Raw genomic sequence first — 15,531 nt, forward strand, 5'->3', positions numbered from 1 at the left:
ACTCTCTCAAATAATAGAAGGAATAGGGGGCATTCCATGAAGTTAGCAAATAGCTCATTTAAAACAAATTGAAGAAAATTCTTTATCACTCAGCGCATAGTTAAGCTCTGGAATTCATTGCCAGAGGATGTGGTCACAGCAGTTAGTGTGACATACAGTATTACAAAATCACAGTATTAGACGTTAGTATAAGGCCATGGTATCAAATAAACTTGACAATTCTCATAAGCATTGATTTATTTCATGTCATAGGCTAAATTAAACAGCCAGGTTTTCGATTCTTTTTTTAAAAATTTGAAATCAGTAGACGCACATAGTACTTCAGGAATAGTATTCCAGAGTCTAGGCCAGCCACCAAGATGGCTCTATCACGAACCTCACTGAGATGGGTACAATGTAAGGAAGGAACATTTAAAAGTCCCTTGTTGGAAAAATCTAACAGTTCTCTGAGAGACATACCTTTTTATCTTTATCTGTTATTTGAATTTATTAATCGCCCATATCCTGGGCGATGTACATAAAAAAGAAACATAGCAATAAATACACAACCAAGTCAGAATCAACAAAGACAAATGTAGAGCTCTTCCTATCCATTCCAAATTCTTATTGGCAATGATTTTATGGACTAATGTCAATATTTTATATTGGATTTGGAATTGTATTGGTAACAGTGAAGGTTGGGATGTCGCAACAAGCCCTAATCTTGAATCTGATGAGATCTGGGGAAGTCCCCAGTCTGATCAGTTTCCAGATGCACAAGTCCTAAAGGAGTGGAAACCAAATCTGCCTTGGCCAATTGTGGAACTATGAGGTTCATAGCCCCCTTGTCCTCCTTGAGCTTCAACAAACTCTTCACTATCAGGAAACCCTGGCCCCAATGTAGGGCCTTGAGTACTTGTAGAGAGCTGTTGGAGTGTCGCATGATGGTCACGAATTTGGGCCACTGCATCCTTCACCTTATCTCTGAAGAGATTTTCTCCTATGTACGGCCCGTCAGTGAATCGTTCTTGCACCACCTGACGGAGATCCGAGGCTCTCAGCCAGGAGAGTCTGCAGGTGCCAAACCCTGTGGCAGAGACCCTCAATACCATCCCAAAAACATTGAAGGTCGACCGAACCCCATGTTTACTATACTCCAGACCCTTGTGCATCAGCGACTGGAGGTTGTCCTTTTGCTCTTGAGACAGCTGTTCAGCTATGTCCTGCACCTGCTTCAGGATGTCCTGCCCATGAAGAACTGGAAGGCTGCTATGCGAGCAGTAAGCATAGCACCCTGAAACACTTTCCTCCCAAGAGCATCCATGGCCCTCTGATCCTTCCCTGGGGGTGCCAAGGAATAGGTCTGAGTGTGCTTGACCTTCTTGAGAGTGGATTCAACCACTACAAATTGGTGTAGCAGCTGTTGCTTTTCAAATCTGGGAGCCTTCTGGACAAGATATATCACGCATACCTTCCTATTCACAGGAGGCACTGGGAGAGGGTCTTACCACATCCTCATCATCAGCTCCATTTTGTGCTGGATATCCTCCTCTGTCTGTAAATTAAAGGGGATGGCCTCGGCCATCAACCGCCCAAAGCTCGAGAAGGAGAGGTTTTCTGGAGGAGGAGATTTCTTTCCTCTGTCGGGAGGAGATGGGTCGGAGGGGAGGCCATCTAATATGTTGAGATCTGACACCTGAGAGGCCTTCCCTCCAGGAGTTATAAGGGCCCTCATCCTCATTGTCATAGACAGGGGATGGGGCATGAGGCGCAGTCCTTGGCCAGCAGTATGGGAACTGATTTGACTGACCATGGAGACCTGGACCCCGTGATCATCCCTGTCTCCAGGGAGCTTCCTACTCCCAGGAACCGGAAATGGCCACTGGGTCAGTCTGTGATGGTTTCAATGCCCCATAGAGCATCAATCCCATTCCGTGCACTGACATTGGTGATAGTGTCAATATCACTCTGATGAGTGTATGCAGAGATTTGAGCAGCAGCTCAAGGAGGGCCAGTGCCATTGGAGTGCCAACACCGATGCCCCATATTGCCTTCTCCACGGCCTGCTGAAAGGACTTCTCCAGCTCCTCCTTAAAGATCGCTGACATCAAGATTGATTGGGATCCAAGAGATGAGACCTCATCCTCTTCAGAACCGAGAGGATGATCATTGGTGGTCATCGGAACCAGTGGAGGCTGCAATGAAACCCTGGGTACTGTGGAGGACTGATGATCCTCACCATGCGGTCACTTTGGGGGCATCACAGCTGGTGCATCCCCATGCCTGGCACCGTACGTCAATGAGGACCAATGCTGATGTTTCTTCTGCTTCCCTCAAAGCTTGACTCATTCCTTCCCCAGTGATGAGGCCAAAGATGATGAACCCAATGTCTTCGATCTGGAGGAGATGAGTGACAATCCACTTCCAGTGTTCCTGGCTCAGTGGCCATTTGTGCGGCTTCAGAACCAATGGCTCCTTGAATTTGATGCCCCTGATGTCGATGGATTGATCTTCTTGGCCTGAAAAGTAGGCTCATCTTGACTATTCGGGCCCAGCATCCTTTTGGGGGCCATCTGGGTGCACTTGCTGCAACTCCAGATGTCATGCGATGCCCCCAGGCAGAGAACACATCTGTCATGGAGATCCATGATAGATATAGTCCTTGTGCACCAAGGGCATCGCTTAAAATTTGTTGAGGACATGGCATTGCGAAAGAAAAGGGACATGATGTCAAAATCAGTGACGGCGGTCATTGATGGCTGGCATGCATCAAGCGCACTGTTGTGTTCTGCGGTCCACGGATCCACAGACCCCCACTCATACCTTCAATCCCGTGCCCTCAGCAGTTGCTTCCAACACTGGGGTAGGCCCCTGAATGGCTGCTGACGCTGGGCTGCCTTAGACACATGTGCACCCAATTTCTTGCAACTTAAAGGGCCCGCAGTGGGAACTTCCTAATGGCACCCGCTGATGACATCAGGGCTCTCTTTCTATTTAAGGCTCTCTCCCCCTGCACACCCTGCCTGGGCAATGGTTGCCTCTTTGGAGTAGTGCTTTGCCTCAGTGTTCTTCACCCTGATGTCTGTTCTGGTTCCTGCTGTGTTCCTGATCTTCTGCATCATCATCCTGAGTCCTCGACTTCCTGGTCAGTGCTCCTCATCTGCCTCCCCTTGTTCCTGTGCTCCTCGTCCTTCATTGTTCCTTCTCCTCGGTTTGGACTTCTAGCTTTTGACCCCAGCTTGAACTTGACACCGTTTGATCTCCGCCTGCCTCCAGCTTCTGCTGCTTATCATTATTGACTGATCTCCACCTGGCCTGAACCTCTGCATGGACTTCGACCCTGAGTGTACTCTGCCCATCTCTGACTACAGCCTGAACCTGACTCCGATTGCTTGCCACCTGCCCAGACCACTGCTTGACCTGACTCTATCTTCTCTTACTGTGTTGGCCACAACCTCTTCTACACAATGGATCTTCACCTCAACAGAGGCCTGTGCCTAAGTCAAGCTGGCGAGGGCTCAACCTAAAGGGATCGAGGGCTGGTGTTGGTGAAGCTCCTGTTGGGCCTCTGCTTCAGCCAGCTCCGCCTGCCAAATGTGGGGACCTGCAGGGCTCCTCCTTGCAGGTTGCGTCAACTCCCCCTCAGCCCAAGGGTCCACTTCTGCAACATGCACCACTGCCCTGAGGGATTGACAACAAAAGGAAATTTAACAAAAACGTTGAAAAACCTGTCTAAGATGATAAGAGTGAGAATCGGGAGGACCCCATGTTAACAATATGATCCTATGATGCAATTTCATGCAAAAATACAAGAAAAAACTACTCTGAGGGAAAAAAGTGGAGAGATTGAACTTTGCCGCAAGATACCGGGCTTCGCGGAAAAGAAGAGACTGAAAGGACTCCTCATGGACATGTGATATATTGCATGCTGGAGCATGCTCAGAGAGGCGAAATCAAAGTTCTAGAAACTTTGACATATGTTTTTTGTGCCGGGCTCCATTGGATGATGTCACCCATGTGTGAGGACTAACATCTTGCTTGTTCTCAGTGAATAGTATAGTTTCAGTGCTATGGTTTTTCCTGAAACCAAATTGGTTTGGAAAAAGGATGTGATGTTCTTCTAAATAATCTGTGAGTTGATGCTGGTCAACATTCTCAATTATTTTAGACAGAAAGAGCAGTGAGGAGTTAGGTCTGTAACTTACGAAGTTGTTGACCTAAAGAGTGGGTTTGATAGAAGCGCATTTCAAAGAATCAGATAATACACCTTTTTGCAGAGGTTTTCTATTACCTGCAGTTTTCCCCCTGATCTTTTTCTTTCTTTGTCTTTATTATTTCAGTTGCTGGAAATAGTTCTCATACTCGTCTCTGCATCATTCCTTTTATATTTGGGCATATTTCTTGACATATGCAGTCATGCTGTGAAGGAGATGTCTACTGAAAAGGCCTCGTATCTCTGGCCCCTATATTATCACAGACTCCTCAGCAAACTAAGTATGGCAAGTCCATTATTAAATTCATCTGTTTTTCACTCTCATCATTTGTTTCTGTAACAGAAAAAATCCACACAGAACTTGACCTAGTCATCGGCCGAGAGCGTTTACCTTGCATGGAGGATCGAAAAAGGATGCCATACACGGAAGCTGTAATCCACGAGATACAGCGATTTACTGATGTCAACCCAATGGGGCTCCCGCGTGCTACAATTGTGGACACCAATTTTAGGGGCTACATTATTCCCAAGGTAACTCTTACCAGTGTGGTCTTAGAGACACCCACCATTCTCCTTGGCAATCTAGTGGTCTCACGTGTGGCAGGGGAGGGAGTGAGGGGGATCTGCCAGAGTGGCAAGGGATTATTTTTACAGTTGCAATCAGAGATAGATTGCAAAAATTTTATCACTCTGGTCAAATTGTATGTTTTAATGAATCTCTATGTGAACAGAAACTGACACATGAAACAAGGTTAAACATGGTAGGGTAGATATTCAAAGCTAGCTGTGTAAGTAACTTAGGCCTGGATTTATCAAAATGCGGTAAGTACCGCATGTGATAGAAAAGGGGCGTGTTTTATGCTAATATAGCATTTATTGCTAATTACCTGTGTGAAGAGCTAAGTTAGTGCAAATTGCGATACCATTTTCAGATTCTGCAATAAGTACCAGATCTGTTGTATTTCCTACATTCAACCACTGGGGGACGAACGAGAGAGAGAGAGAGAGAGAGAGAGAGAGAGAGAGAGAGAGAGACTGAGACTGAGACTGGCCATAATATCATAGCCCATAGGTAGGTATTTGTATCCCTATGGTAGGCCCACCTAGTAACTCGAGGTGGGGTTTAGGTAAGAGTGTAGGGGGTTAGGGGCCACTTTGACATTCTACGTGACACCTACGAACAGAACAGTGGTCTCATGAAGATTTGATGACCTTTGGAGTGAGGAAACTCACTCCAAAATGAGATTTGGGCAAGGTTCTCTCAACCTAGCTTGATGGACCCCACCTGAAATAGGACATACGGGAGACATCGCACAGCCTAGCGCAATCCAAAGAGGAGTAGTTAGAATCGGCGTTACGGCTGTGCGATAGCTCTTTGCAGACAGGCTAACCCAGCCCACTCTCCGCCCCTAACTCCTCCTATTTTTTGAATTTGCATCGCACCATACGATATGGTGCTATCGCGTGCGTTAAACATGTTTTCGCATGCGGTACGGGCCTATCGCATGCATTAACGGGGCTTTTCGCATGCGATAAGGCGTTTTCGCATGTGTTAAAGGCTTGTCGCATTTTGATAAATGACCCCCTCAGCTGGTTAGAACTTATCTGGCTAAGTTATGATGTATATTCAGTGGCATGGCGTATAAGTTATTCGGCTAACTCGCTCCATCCCCGATCCGCCCAGTGCATGCCTACTTTTTTATGCGTGTAACATTTAGCCATATAAGGGTCTTATACGGCTAAGCAGTGGCCGCTGACCGTAGGTGCATATTCAGCAGCTGCTACTTAGCTGCCCAAGTCCCATTTATCTGGCTAAATAGCATTGAACACGCTCTGAATATCAGGCCTGATGCCTTTCTGCAGTTTTTAATGCAAAGTTACTATTTGCTGATTTTTAGAAATTGAAAGTAATAGTTAAAAAAAAGTGAATATGGCATGTGCAAAGGTTCGGACGCCCTTTCAGGCACTGTAACATCTCCTTGCAAACATTTCCTGTACCCAGCTAAGTTATCTTTCTATTTTTGCCTTTGGAATTTTTCCCCCTCTTCCTTACAGGACTCGGCTCACTCAGATATATTCTGAGGCCTTTTTCTCAATAATATTCAAGTCGGGGGCCGTTCTAAAACCTTTATCTTTCTTTCCTGTAAGTAATTCATGCTTGATTGTAAGGTATGTTTCAGATCATTGTCTTGCTGAACTATCCAGCCTCTTTGCAGCTTTAATTTCTTCACTGCCTGTGGGACATGGGTTTCTACGATATGTTCCAAAACCGTTTTCGGTTTATCAAGGTTTTGTTTTGGCACAGTTTGGACAATCTGGTTGTTTTTTTTTTTAACTTAGCACCATGCAGAGGTTGTGTCAGCTTCTGTTCATTTGGGAATTCGCTGCAGCTTACAATTCGACCAGGGATGTCTACATTTTTGCACACCACTGTAGTTGGCGTAGGTTTGCGATTCAAATCCAAAATGTGTTTGTTTGACCCACAGCAATAAAATCCAACATGAACCAATACATTTACATTTTCTAAGTTTTCTCCCCAAGCTCCTCCTCTTCTCTCCCTCGCTATGTGACATAATTACAAAATATCACAGCATTGCTATTCTTTGATTTCAGAAGATTCCAGGGGATAAATATTCACACTTTTACTTTCCAAACATATCACGAACTATGTTTAGGGATGATTTTCTCTTAATATACCACAATATTTATTGGCTGAACAATAGACCTCTTGCTTGTACAGGTAAGGCACTAATATTAAGCATGCCATATATCTAAAAAAGTATTATATTTCTTTTGACCAGAATATTTTTTACCATTAAATATTCAAAACCCAACAATTTATGTAACGGCAGTTTCCACTGCATATAATAGTAGGTTGCTCTGATGACATTGATGGTTCGTGATTTTAATCCTCAGACACTGGCTTACCATTTATTTATTTTTGTCATAATAATTTTCCCCGGCACTGCGGGACTGGCAGTGGGAAATAGTGAAGTTTTGAATACCACACTGCAGACCTGCATGATGGTCATCTAAGGACATTCTGCATTGCGATACCCGACCGTATCAAGAGATAAGGATTCAGTGCTGGCCTGGAAATGCTCCACTCCTTATTGGGGCACAAGGCAGCTGGACTGAAGGCTCTGGGCGCTGCTGGCACCCCCCTGTCCCACCGATGGTTCAGCTCCTGCGTTGCTGTTTTTCAGGGCACCACAGTCTTTTTCCTGCTGACCACGGTTCTGAATGACCCCACGCTGTTTGAACGTCCCGAAACCTTCAACCCTGCGCATTTCCTGGACGAGAGAGGTTGCTTCAGGAAGAGCGAGGCCTTCGTCCCATTTTCCATAGGTACGCCTCGTGCACGTGGAGCTTTCCTCCGCAGGGAGCCCTCCCCCCACCCCCTCCTTCTCCTATCCTCCAAGGATGCTGACCTTCCCTTCCTTTGCATGTTTTGACCTACGGGCTGCTCTGTTAACAGGAGGTTATGTGTTGATATTTTATGAATGTTAATTTGTTATCCACACTGCTAAATTTAATTGGATGAAACAGAAAATAAGTTCCATAATAAAATATAAATACATAACTACTCTGGCCCGCACCAGTGCACCTAAAGTCCTATTTTAGTTCTGGAGATAAAAATTGCGCCATCAAAGCACGATGCAACAGGAAAACCGATGGCATTCAAAAACAGCAGGCATGGAACGGAAGAGCTCACTTTCACTGTTTCACAAGCACTTGCAGGCTTTAGCCTTTTTAAAGTCAGCAACTAATCAAGTTCGATCAGTGTTTTTGTTAATTGTCAACAAAAAGCCTTTTATTTATTTATTTATTTTTAAATAGTCTTTAGTTTTTCTTTCAGCCTGACAAATTTATTTTAAAATGTTTATATTATGCCCTATCCTGGACAAGCAATTCAACACAGATCACAGTCTCAGTCAAAAAAACATTAGCAAGTCATACAAGACACAGCCGAAACATTAAAATCCCAATTAAGCTTGTAACTAACCTAAAATACATCGGTTTATACCTAAATATTAAAAGGTGGAGCAAAATAATAGGCCTCAAGTTGCTTCCTGAATATCCAGTAATTTGAGATGTACCGCATCTCCGGCAGTGGTAAATTCCAGATAGCCGGACCTGCAACAGAAAAATCCCGCTGCCAGGTTGCACACAATCGGACCTCCTTCGTATAAGGAGTGGCCAACAACCTCTCCATGGAACACAATTACTGGGGGGAGGGGGAGGGGCAAATATTAGGACCATCCCCTTTAAGCGCTTTGTACAAGTTAAAAAATTGGCCCTCCATGTGCAGAGCACAACGGGCTGACCTATTATTTCACAGCCTGCAATGAAATTGCGCCTCCTTTAACATGGCAGCACATGAGAAGTCTCTGAATCTCTCCCTTGCCTTCCCCAGGGAAAAGGAACTGCTTGGGGGAGGGGCTGGCCCGCATGGAGCTCTTCCTGTTCTTCGTTAGCATTCTGCAGAGCTTCACCCTGAAACCCACCAGAGATCCCAAGGACATCGACTTGGAGGTCAAGATAAGCAACGGCATCGGGCTTGTGGTGCCCCCCTATCAGTTCTCCCTCCTCCCCCGATGAGACGCGACGGGTCCCCGTCACTACATCCCACCCCGACGACAGCCTGTCCTCACTCCCACAGCCTGCTACAGGATTTTATAACCTGAGCATGTCAGGTACACGCAGATTATAAAATACGCAGGAAAGATGTAAAGCCTTTCTTCCTTTAAGACAGAACTTTGACGTTAAGATATCCTTGCAACTGTGTTATTACGTTTAATAATGATTGTTATGTATTTTTTTGCTCTGGATCAATTTCAGTCTTTTTTGGACTCCAAAAGACTTGTAGCCCCTTCTGTTCCCATCTGAGTCAGTGAGGGAATTTATGTATTTAAGCAGAGTGCAGGCTATAAGAAGTTTCTTTAATATGTTGCCTTCTTCTCCCTCCTGTTGCCACTTCCCTTCCTTTGTTTCTTGTTTTTAGATTTGGTACTGAAAAATGTTTCCATGATATGTTTATTCTGAGACCTTTGTATCAATTACCAAGTGTTTCTTATGCAAGGTGCATTTCCTTTGTAGAATTATGAAAAATTCGATAAATAAATATTGTTCTGAATCAGGTAAACATCCGTGCTTTTTCCTATTCAGGCAGCTAAACTTTCTCTTCAGTCAGTCCTCAAGACAAAGATTCTGTAAGTTTGAAATTATTTATTGTACAGGTAAATCGTACTTACGATAGTTGCAATTCAAATGCAAGCCCCAAAGCAAGGATCTTTGGTACTGGAGATAGGATAGCAGGAGGGAGAAGGAGGTCTCTTGTGTTGCAGGCGTTAGTTTATGGTAGAGGTAGGATGCATGAGGGATATGAGGCTGATTTAATCTTCAGACGAAGGCAGTAAGAGAGAAGGTAAAAAGCCCGATTGTTTCACAGGGTATTACAGAGCGCTGCTGGCTCAGAAGCACGCATAGAGTAAACTGAACTCCCGTGGAGAGCTGCTAAAGGAAAACGCCCCCACAAGCAGGAAGCAGGGGACAGGGTCCAATGGCAGCGAGCCTGAGAACCATGTAACACAGGGGGAGCATGAAGGGCAGTCCTTTGAACCTATAAGGCACCTAGGAAGACTCAAGTTAGATTGAGGGGCATTCAAGCTCTCCCAATGGTGAGAGGAAGTGGAGGAGGGAGGGGGCCTCTTAAGGGCAAAGGCTCTTCTTAAAGGCAAAGGCTCACAGATTTTTATCATGGGTTACAAACAGTGTTTCAGCACTAAGAGTCCTCAGAAGGAGGGACTGCACTAAACACAGTTAAACTACAGTATGTATACAGATACAAACATGTACCCACTGCTGGGGACAGAACAAATATTTTTTTTAAAATGCATATGTCTACCCCCCATGTTTGGTTACATGCGAATACCTGCAGGGCATTGAAAGCACATACTTTTCCTATCTATTTCATAAACATATATGTGAAAAAATACATGTTTAGATCTTTAGGTCTCTCCCCATATGCTTTAGAATGAAGATCACAGACCATTTTAGTAGCCGCCCTCTGGACTGGCTCCATCCTATTTATATCCTTTCGAAGGTGCGGTCTCCAGAACATTACACAGGATTCCAACTGAGGCCTCACCAGGGACCTATAGAGGGGCAACATCACCTCCGTTTTTCCGCTGACTATTCCTTTCCCTGTGCAGCCAAGCATCTTTCTGGCTTTTACCATCGCTTTATCCACCTGTTTGGCCACCTTAAGATCATCAGATTCAATCACCCCCAGATCCCTCTCTTCCTTTGTGCTTAGAAGAATTTCACCTCAATACTGTACCTTTCCCTTGGGTTTGTGCATCCTAAATGCATTACTCTGCATTTTTTAGCATCAAATCTCAGTTGCCAGACCTTAGACGATTTCTCGAGCTTCGCACATGGGCACACATAAACAATTTTGAAAGTTATCCTACCCAAGTGTAAATCTACATGCACCAAAGTACACCTGCTTGGAAGCAGGCATAATTTCGTGAATGTGCATCCATGCATATATCCAGCGAACCTGCAAACTTTCAAAACGGTTGACATTTTGGGCTAAAGTCTACAGGTTAACAATACCCGTAGACTCTAGCTCCTCTGCAGGCTCTTATAAAAATATCTTTCTTATGTTAATATTTGAATACTGCAATGTTACTAAAGTCCAATATCTCTTTCATTTCTTGAATGACCTGGAAAGAGTCTTTGTGATAAATTTGGATCAACTCTTGCGATGCCAGCCCTGTTCCAAAGGTCAAAAACAGGACAGAAAAACAACTGGGAAAGAAGCAAATTCCAATTTGAAAGCAGACCCTGCCAAGTCTACAGCCTCATTGACGCCACCTCATGGTCTGCCTCCTTTTTTTGTCCTTCTGCACTTCTTCCCATGTTCATTCCCTTTCTTCTACAGGTCTCATTCCATCTTTTTTCTTTCTATCCTTTCTTTATCTCCTTTTATTTTTTTCTTCTCTTCATGCTTATTTTTTCTCATTTCTCTTTTCTAATTTTCTACACATTTTCTTCTCTTTTCCTTTTTTCTGTTATTTTCTTTTCTCTCTCCCTTTTTTCTCCTCTTTTGCAGTTTCTTTTCTCTTCACTTTTTCTGTTTCCCTTCTTTCATTTTTTTTTTGTTTGTCTTTTTTTTTCCCCTCCACTTATATTTTTCTCTTTTTCTCTAAGGGACCGATCTAAAAGTGTTGCTCGCACAAAAATGCCCCTATACACAACTTAGTATGTGTGCCACACGTGAGCAACACAGATTTTAAAAGTCACAATTTATGTGTGTATGTGCACGTGCACAAGCAAAACATAAGAGGGAGGAAATGGATGGGGTGTTCTTCATTTTAATACTGGAGGCCACAGTACATGGTGGCTTATTATCCATGCAACTTTACTACTGCTCCTGATGAGGAGCAAGACTACAGATCTCGCATTTTGAGAAGCTGCCATACTGGGTCCGACCGAGGGTCCATCAAGCCCAGCATCCTGTTTCCAAAACAATGGCCAATCCATGATTCGAGTACCTGGCAAGTACCCAAATGTTAAATAGATCCCACGCTACTAATGCCGGTAATAAGCAGCGGCTATTCCCTAAGTCAGTTTGATTAACAGCAGTTAATTTACTTCTCCAGGAACTTATCCAAACCTTTTTTAAACCCAGCTGGACTAACTTCCCTAATCACATCCTCCGGCAACAAATTCTAGAGCTTAATTGTGTGTTGAGTGAAAAAGAATTTTCTCTGCTTAGTTTTAAATGGGCTGCTTGTGCCCCCTAGCCCTCCTGTGGTTATGGATGATGTGCAAGTTAAAAAATAAAAGAAAACTAGGCAGATCTGCAGGGTTTTAAAGGTCAGGGCTAACTGAAGGGAGTGAAGGCTATTAAACTTGGGGGATTTGAAGGACCCCTTTTTTAACTGGCCAAACTGGCACACCTCTTAATATCCCCTAATTTATGCGGTAGAAGCGAGACTTGCATGCTCTCACTTAAAATGTGGCGCACATGTGTGGACAGCCAGAGCATTTTATTTCATGCGCGCATATGTTATAAAATGGACACATTCCTAGGTGTGGGCCAATGAATGCGTGCAAATATGCGCTCGTACGCCAGTTTGAAAGTTACTCAGTTAGCCGGATAAGTCTTATTCGGCTAACTTACAGGGATGATAACTTCCAAAGGGGTCTGCGGGCGCACGCCCAGGGACGGGGTGATTTTATAACATGCGTACACATATGTGCACATGTAATAACATAGCCTGAATGCATGCACATGTACACCCAATTTTAAGTTTGCGCGTGCCCAGCCGCCCATATCGGCTTTCTGCTGCGTAAGTGGGGGAATTTTATAACCGACGCAGATCCACACCGGGACCAATTTCTCCAGTTCATCCACCAATTCCCCCAGTGCCCCTTGGTAGCTTGTACTACCCGCAGTTACCCCAGACCCTTTAAACCCCTCAGGGATGGTTGGTTTTTTTTTTAGCTTACGCCTCCTCTTTAGCAGAAGTAAAGTTACACGGCACTGGACCTGGACACACGCCCGGACACGTAAGTATTTACGCGCACATCTCTTGGCCACGCCCACACCCTGCTCAGACCGCACCCCGAATCCGAGTGAGATGTGCACGCATTTCGGAGCCTTGAAAATTCGGCCGGCGCGCATAAGCCTGACTTGTGCGTGCATCCCCGAATTCATGTACGTGCCGGGCTTTTAAAATTCACCTTTTCGCCGGCTATTTCTAAATATTGATCTCTTTATGGGGATCATTCTACTTGTTTAAAATGGCTAATTACCTTGTGCACCCCAGCACGTGTGCTCCACTCGCAGGGGCAAAATCAGTTGGTTATTCCATCCCTATGGGATTGTATCTGGCAGGAAACACAATCTAGGTCCTTTTCTTTTATGGGGCCAGTGTTCTGGAACACCTTGACAAGCAAGCTATGAGAATAGACTGATTATTTGCATTTTAGAAAAAAGGTGAGCACCTTCTTATTTGAGCAATCATATGGTTAGGCTTGAGAGCTGATATTCTAACTTATAATTGCTTTATATCATTTTTTTCTACTGTTGTATTATGTGTTTATTATGAACGTGCGGTCAGACATTGTAAAGTAGAGGATGTGGAATATAAGAATTTTAAAAAATAAATAAATAAAATATGATTTATGCACACAAAAATGCGTTTGGCAAAGCATTTTCTGCACGTAAATTCTGATTACAGATCCCGGCACCGGAATGCCAGCCTCTACCCGTAGATTGTCACTAGCATTGGAAACTTTACTCCACCTCTTACCATGCTGGAGGGGGTAATGAGGAGTATGATTTGAACCCTGGTTTTCAGTCCATTGCTGTAACCACTCCTTCTTCCTTAAAACCACTTTCTCTACTGTTTCTTTCCTCCCAGCCTCTGAGGCAATGGAAATTTAAAAGGTCTGTACACCTTTAACCCTGCCTGACTCTCAGTTGCAACTACATGCCTCACTTAACATATCTCCCAGCCTGTCTTTCTGATATCTGTCCTTCTCCAGTGCAACCTCTAACTATCTCTGCCAGTTTCAAATCTTGTAAAAGTCCAGCAGTTCAAACTAAAGTAAGCCAAAAAAAAAAAAGTACTTTAAACCCTGGCTACAGTAATACCATTTTAGTTAACAGTTGGCAAAGGGGAAGGAGGTAAATATTGAAAAGGGTAGGTGATAGGGATGAACCTTGTGGTACGCCAAGAGCGGAATTTGTAGATGGTGATTCCTTATTGTTGATTTTGACTTTAAAACTCCTGTTACTGAGGAACGACTTGAACCAATTGTGGACTGTTCCCGAGATGCCTATGTCTGAAAGGCGATTCAAGAGGATGAGGTGGTTGACGGTGTCGAAAGCCGCCAAGATGTCTAGAAGGATTAGGAAAAAGGAGAGTCCTTTGTCTAGCCCCATAATAATATGGTCTGTTAGAGATATGAGTAGGGTTTCAGTGCTGCGAGATTAGAACGCTGCAGCAAGAATTTTGACAAGCACCAACCAGAGAGACCATATTACGCCCATCCTCCGTAATCTTCACTGGTTACCAGTCAGTTACAGGGCTCTACACAAATCGCTAACTCTAATCCACAAATCAATTCATAACCTCCTCCATCTCGACCTCGAATTCCCACTCAAACTCCACACTTCCAACAGACCAATGAGGGAAACCTACAAAGGAACTCTACAAGCCCCGCCATCTAAAGCCACACGACTCATCTCTACCAGGGACCGAGCTTTTTCTACAGCAGGTCCATCCATCTGGAACAACCTCCCCTCAGAACTCAGAATGGAACCGTGCCTAACTACATTTAAAAAAAAACTCAAAACTTGGCTCTTCTTACAAGCCTTCCCTGATCCATCAAACTTTCACTAGATAACTACTCAGCTTTTGAATATGGAACTTCGCCCCGCCAATATTCACCTCATGTACTAGTTTGGACATATCACAATGTACTTAATTTAATACCTTCTTAAGGCTTCTCTTTTTCCAGCTGAACCAGCTTCCAAGTTCAAGGTCCTTGTTATTATGTAACTTTTTGCTTCTCTGCTCTTGTCTCTTACCACAAAATTTGCTCCTTATGTTATGTTACGTTATACTGATCTACCCCTGTTCGATGTAAACCGACCTGATATGGTATTCAACCTTGAAGGTCGGTATAGAAAAATGTTAAATAAATAAATAAATAAACATGTAGGCATTCTACCCTCAGTCGATCATCTTATTATATAGTGTATTACTTTAGCAACACATGCAAAATTGTCATGCCAATACATTTATCTGAAAATTAATCAGCTCCAGCTCCGGCCACACCCACTGAACAAGCCTGGGGATGGTTGGCAGGGGCTGTCTCAGCAGGAACCATTCCCCATATGGTTTGTGGGGTCAGATCATTCTCAACTCTCATCCGCCACCCTTCTTGCAGGGATAAGATCCACCCAGGGGATGGAGCTTGGCTTCTACCTCCATCCACTTCCCCCGCAACGCCAGACCCCACTGGGAGGAGGAGGAGGAGGCTCTCAGCCCCAGCTCACTTGATTTGTGCAATAATAAGTAATTCCCACCTTGGGGGGGGAGGGATCTGACTCTCAGTCCCACTTCACTTCTTATGCATTAATCATCCTTTCCCTGGGAAGGCAGCCTCACATATGCCCCACCCCCCCCCCTTTGTTTATTTATTTATTTTTTTGTGTGTGATAGAGGAGGACTTTGATTTGCAACCTCATCTTATCCAATAATAAACCCTATCCCAGCCACCTCCCTCAGCCGGTGAGCTTTGGACGCTTGTTT

The 15,531-nt window shown here is 44.3% G+C and overlaps 1 protein-coding gene across 5 annotated transcripts in view; it reads left to right on the plus strand.

The window, feature by feature from the left end:
• LOC115073271 (cytochrome P450 2G1-like) overlaps nucleotides 1-9,333 on the plus strand; it is a 29,144-nt gene extending 19,811 nt beyond the window's left edge. For 4 of the 5 annotated variants that reach the window (XM_029571568.1, XM_029571570.1, XM_029571569.1 and 1 more), the window contains 3 exons: nucleotides 4,536-4,723; nucleotides 7,399-7,540; nucleotides 8,610-9,333. In XM_029571568.1, coding sequence (XP_029427428.1) covers nucleotides 4,536-4,723; nucleotides 7,399-7,540; nucleotides 8,610-8,794 — 515 coding nt within the window. In that variant the 3' untranslated portion in view covers nucleotides 8,795-9,333. The remainder of the gene's footprint in view (nucleotides 1-4,535; nucleotides 4,724-7,398; nucleotides 7,541-8,609) is intronic. The other variant, XM_029571572.1, reaches the window with a different exon arrangement.
• The last annotated feature ends 6,198 nt before the right edge of the window (nucleotides 9,334-15,531 follow it).

Source organism: Rhinatrema bivittatum, chromosome 11 (assembly GCF_901001135.1).
Source record: "Rhinatrema bivittatum chromosome 11, aRhiBiv1.1, whole genome shotgun sequence".
NCBI lineage: Eukaryota > Metazoa > Chordata > Amphibia > Gymnophiona > Rhinatrematidae > Rhinatrema > Rhinatrema bivittatum.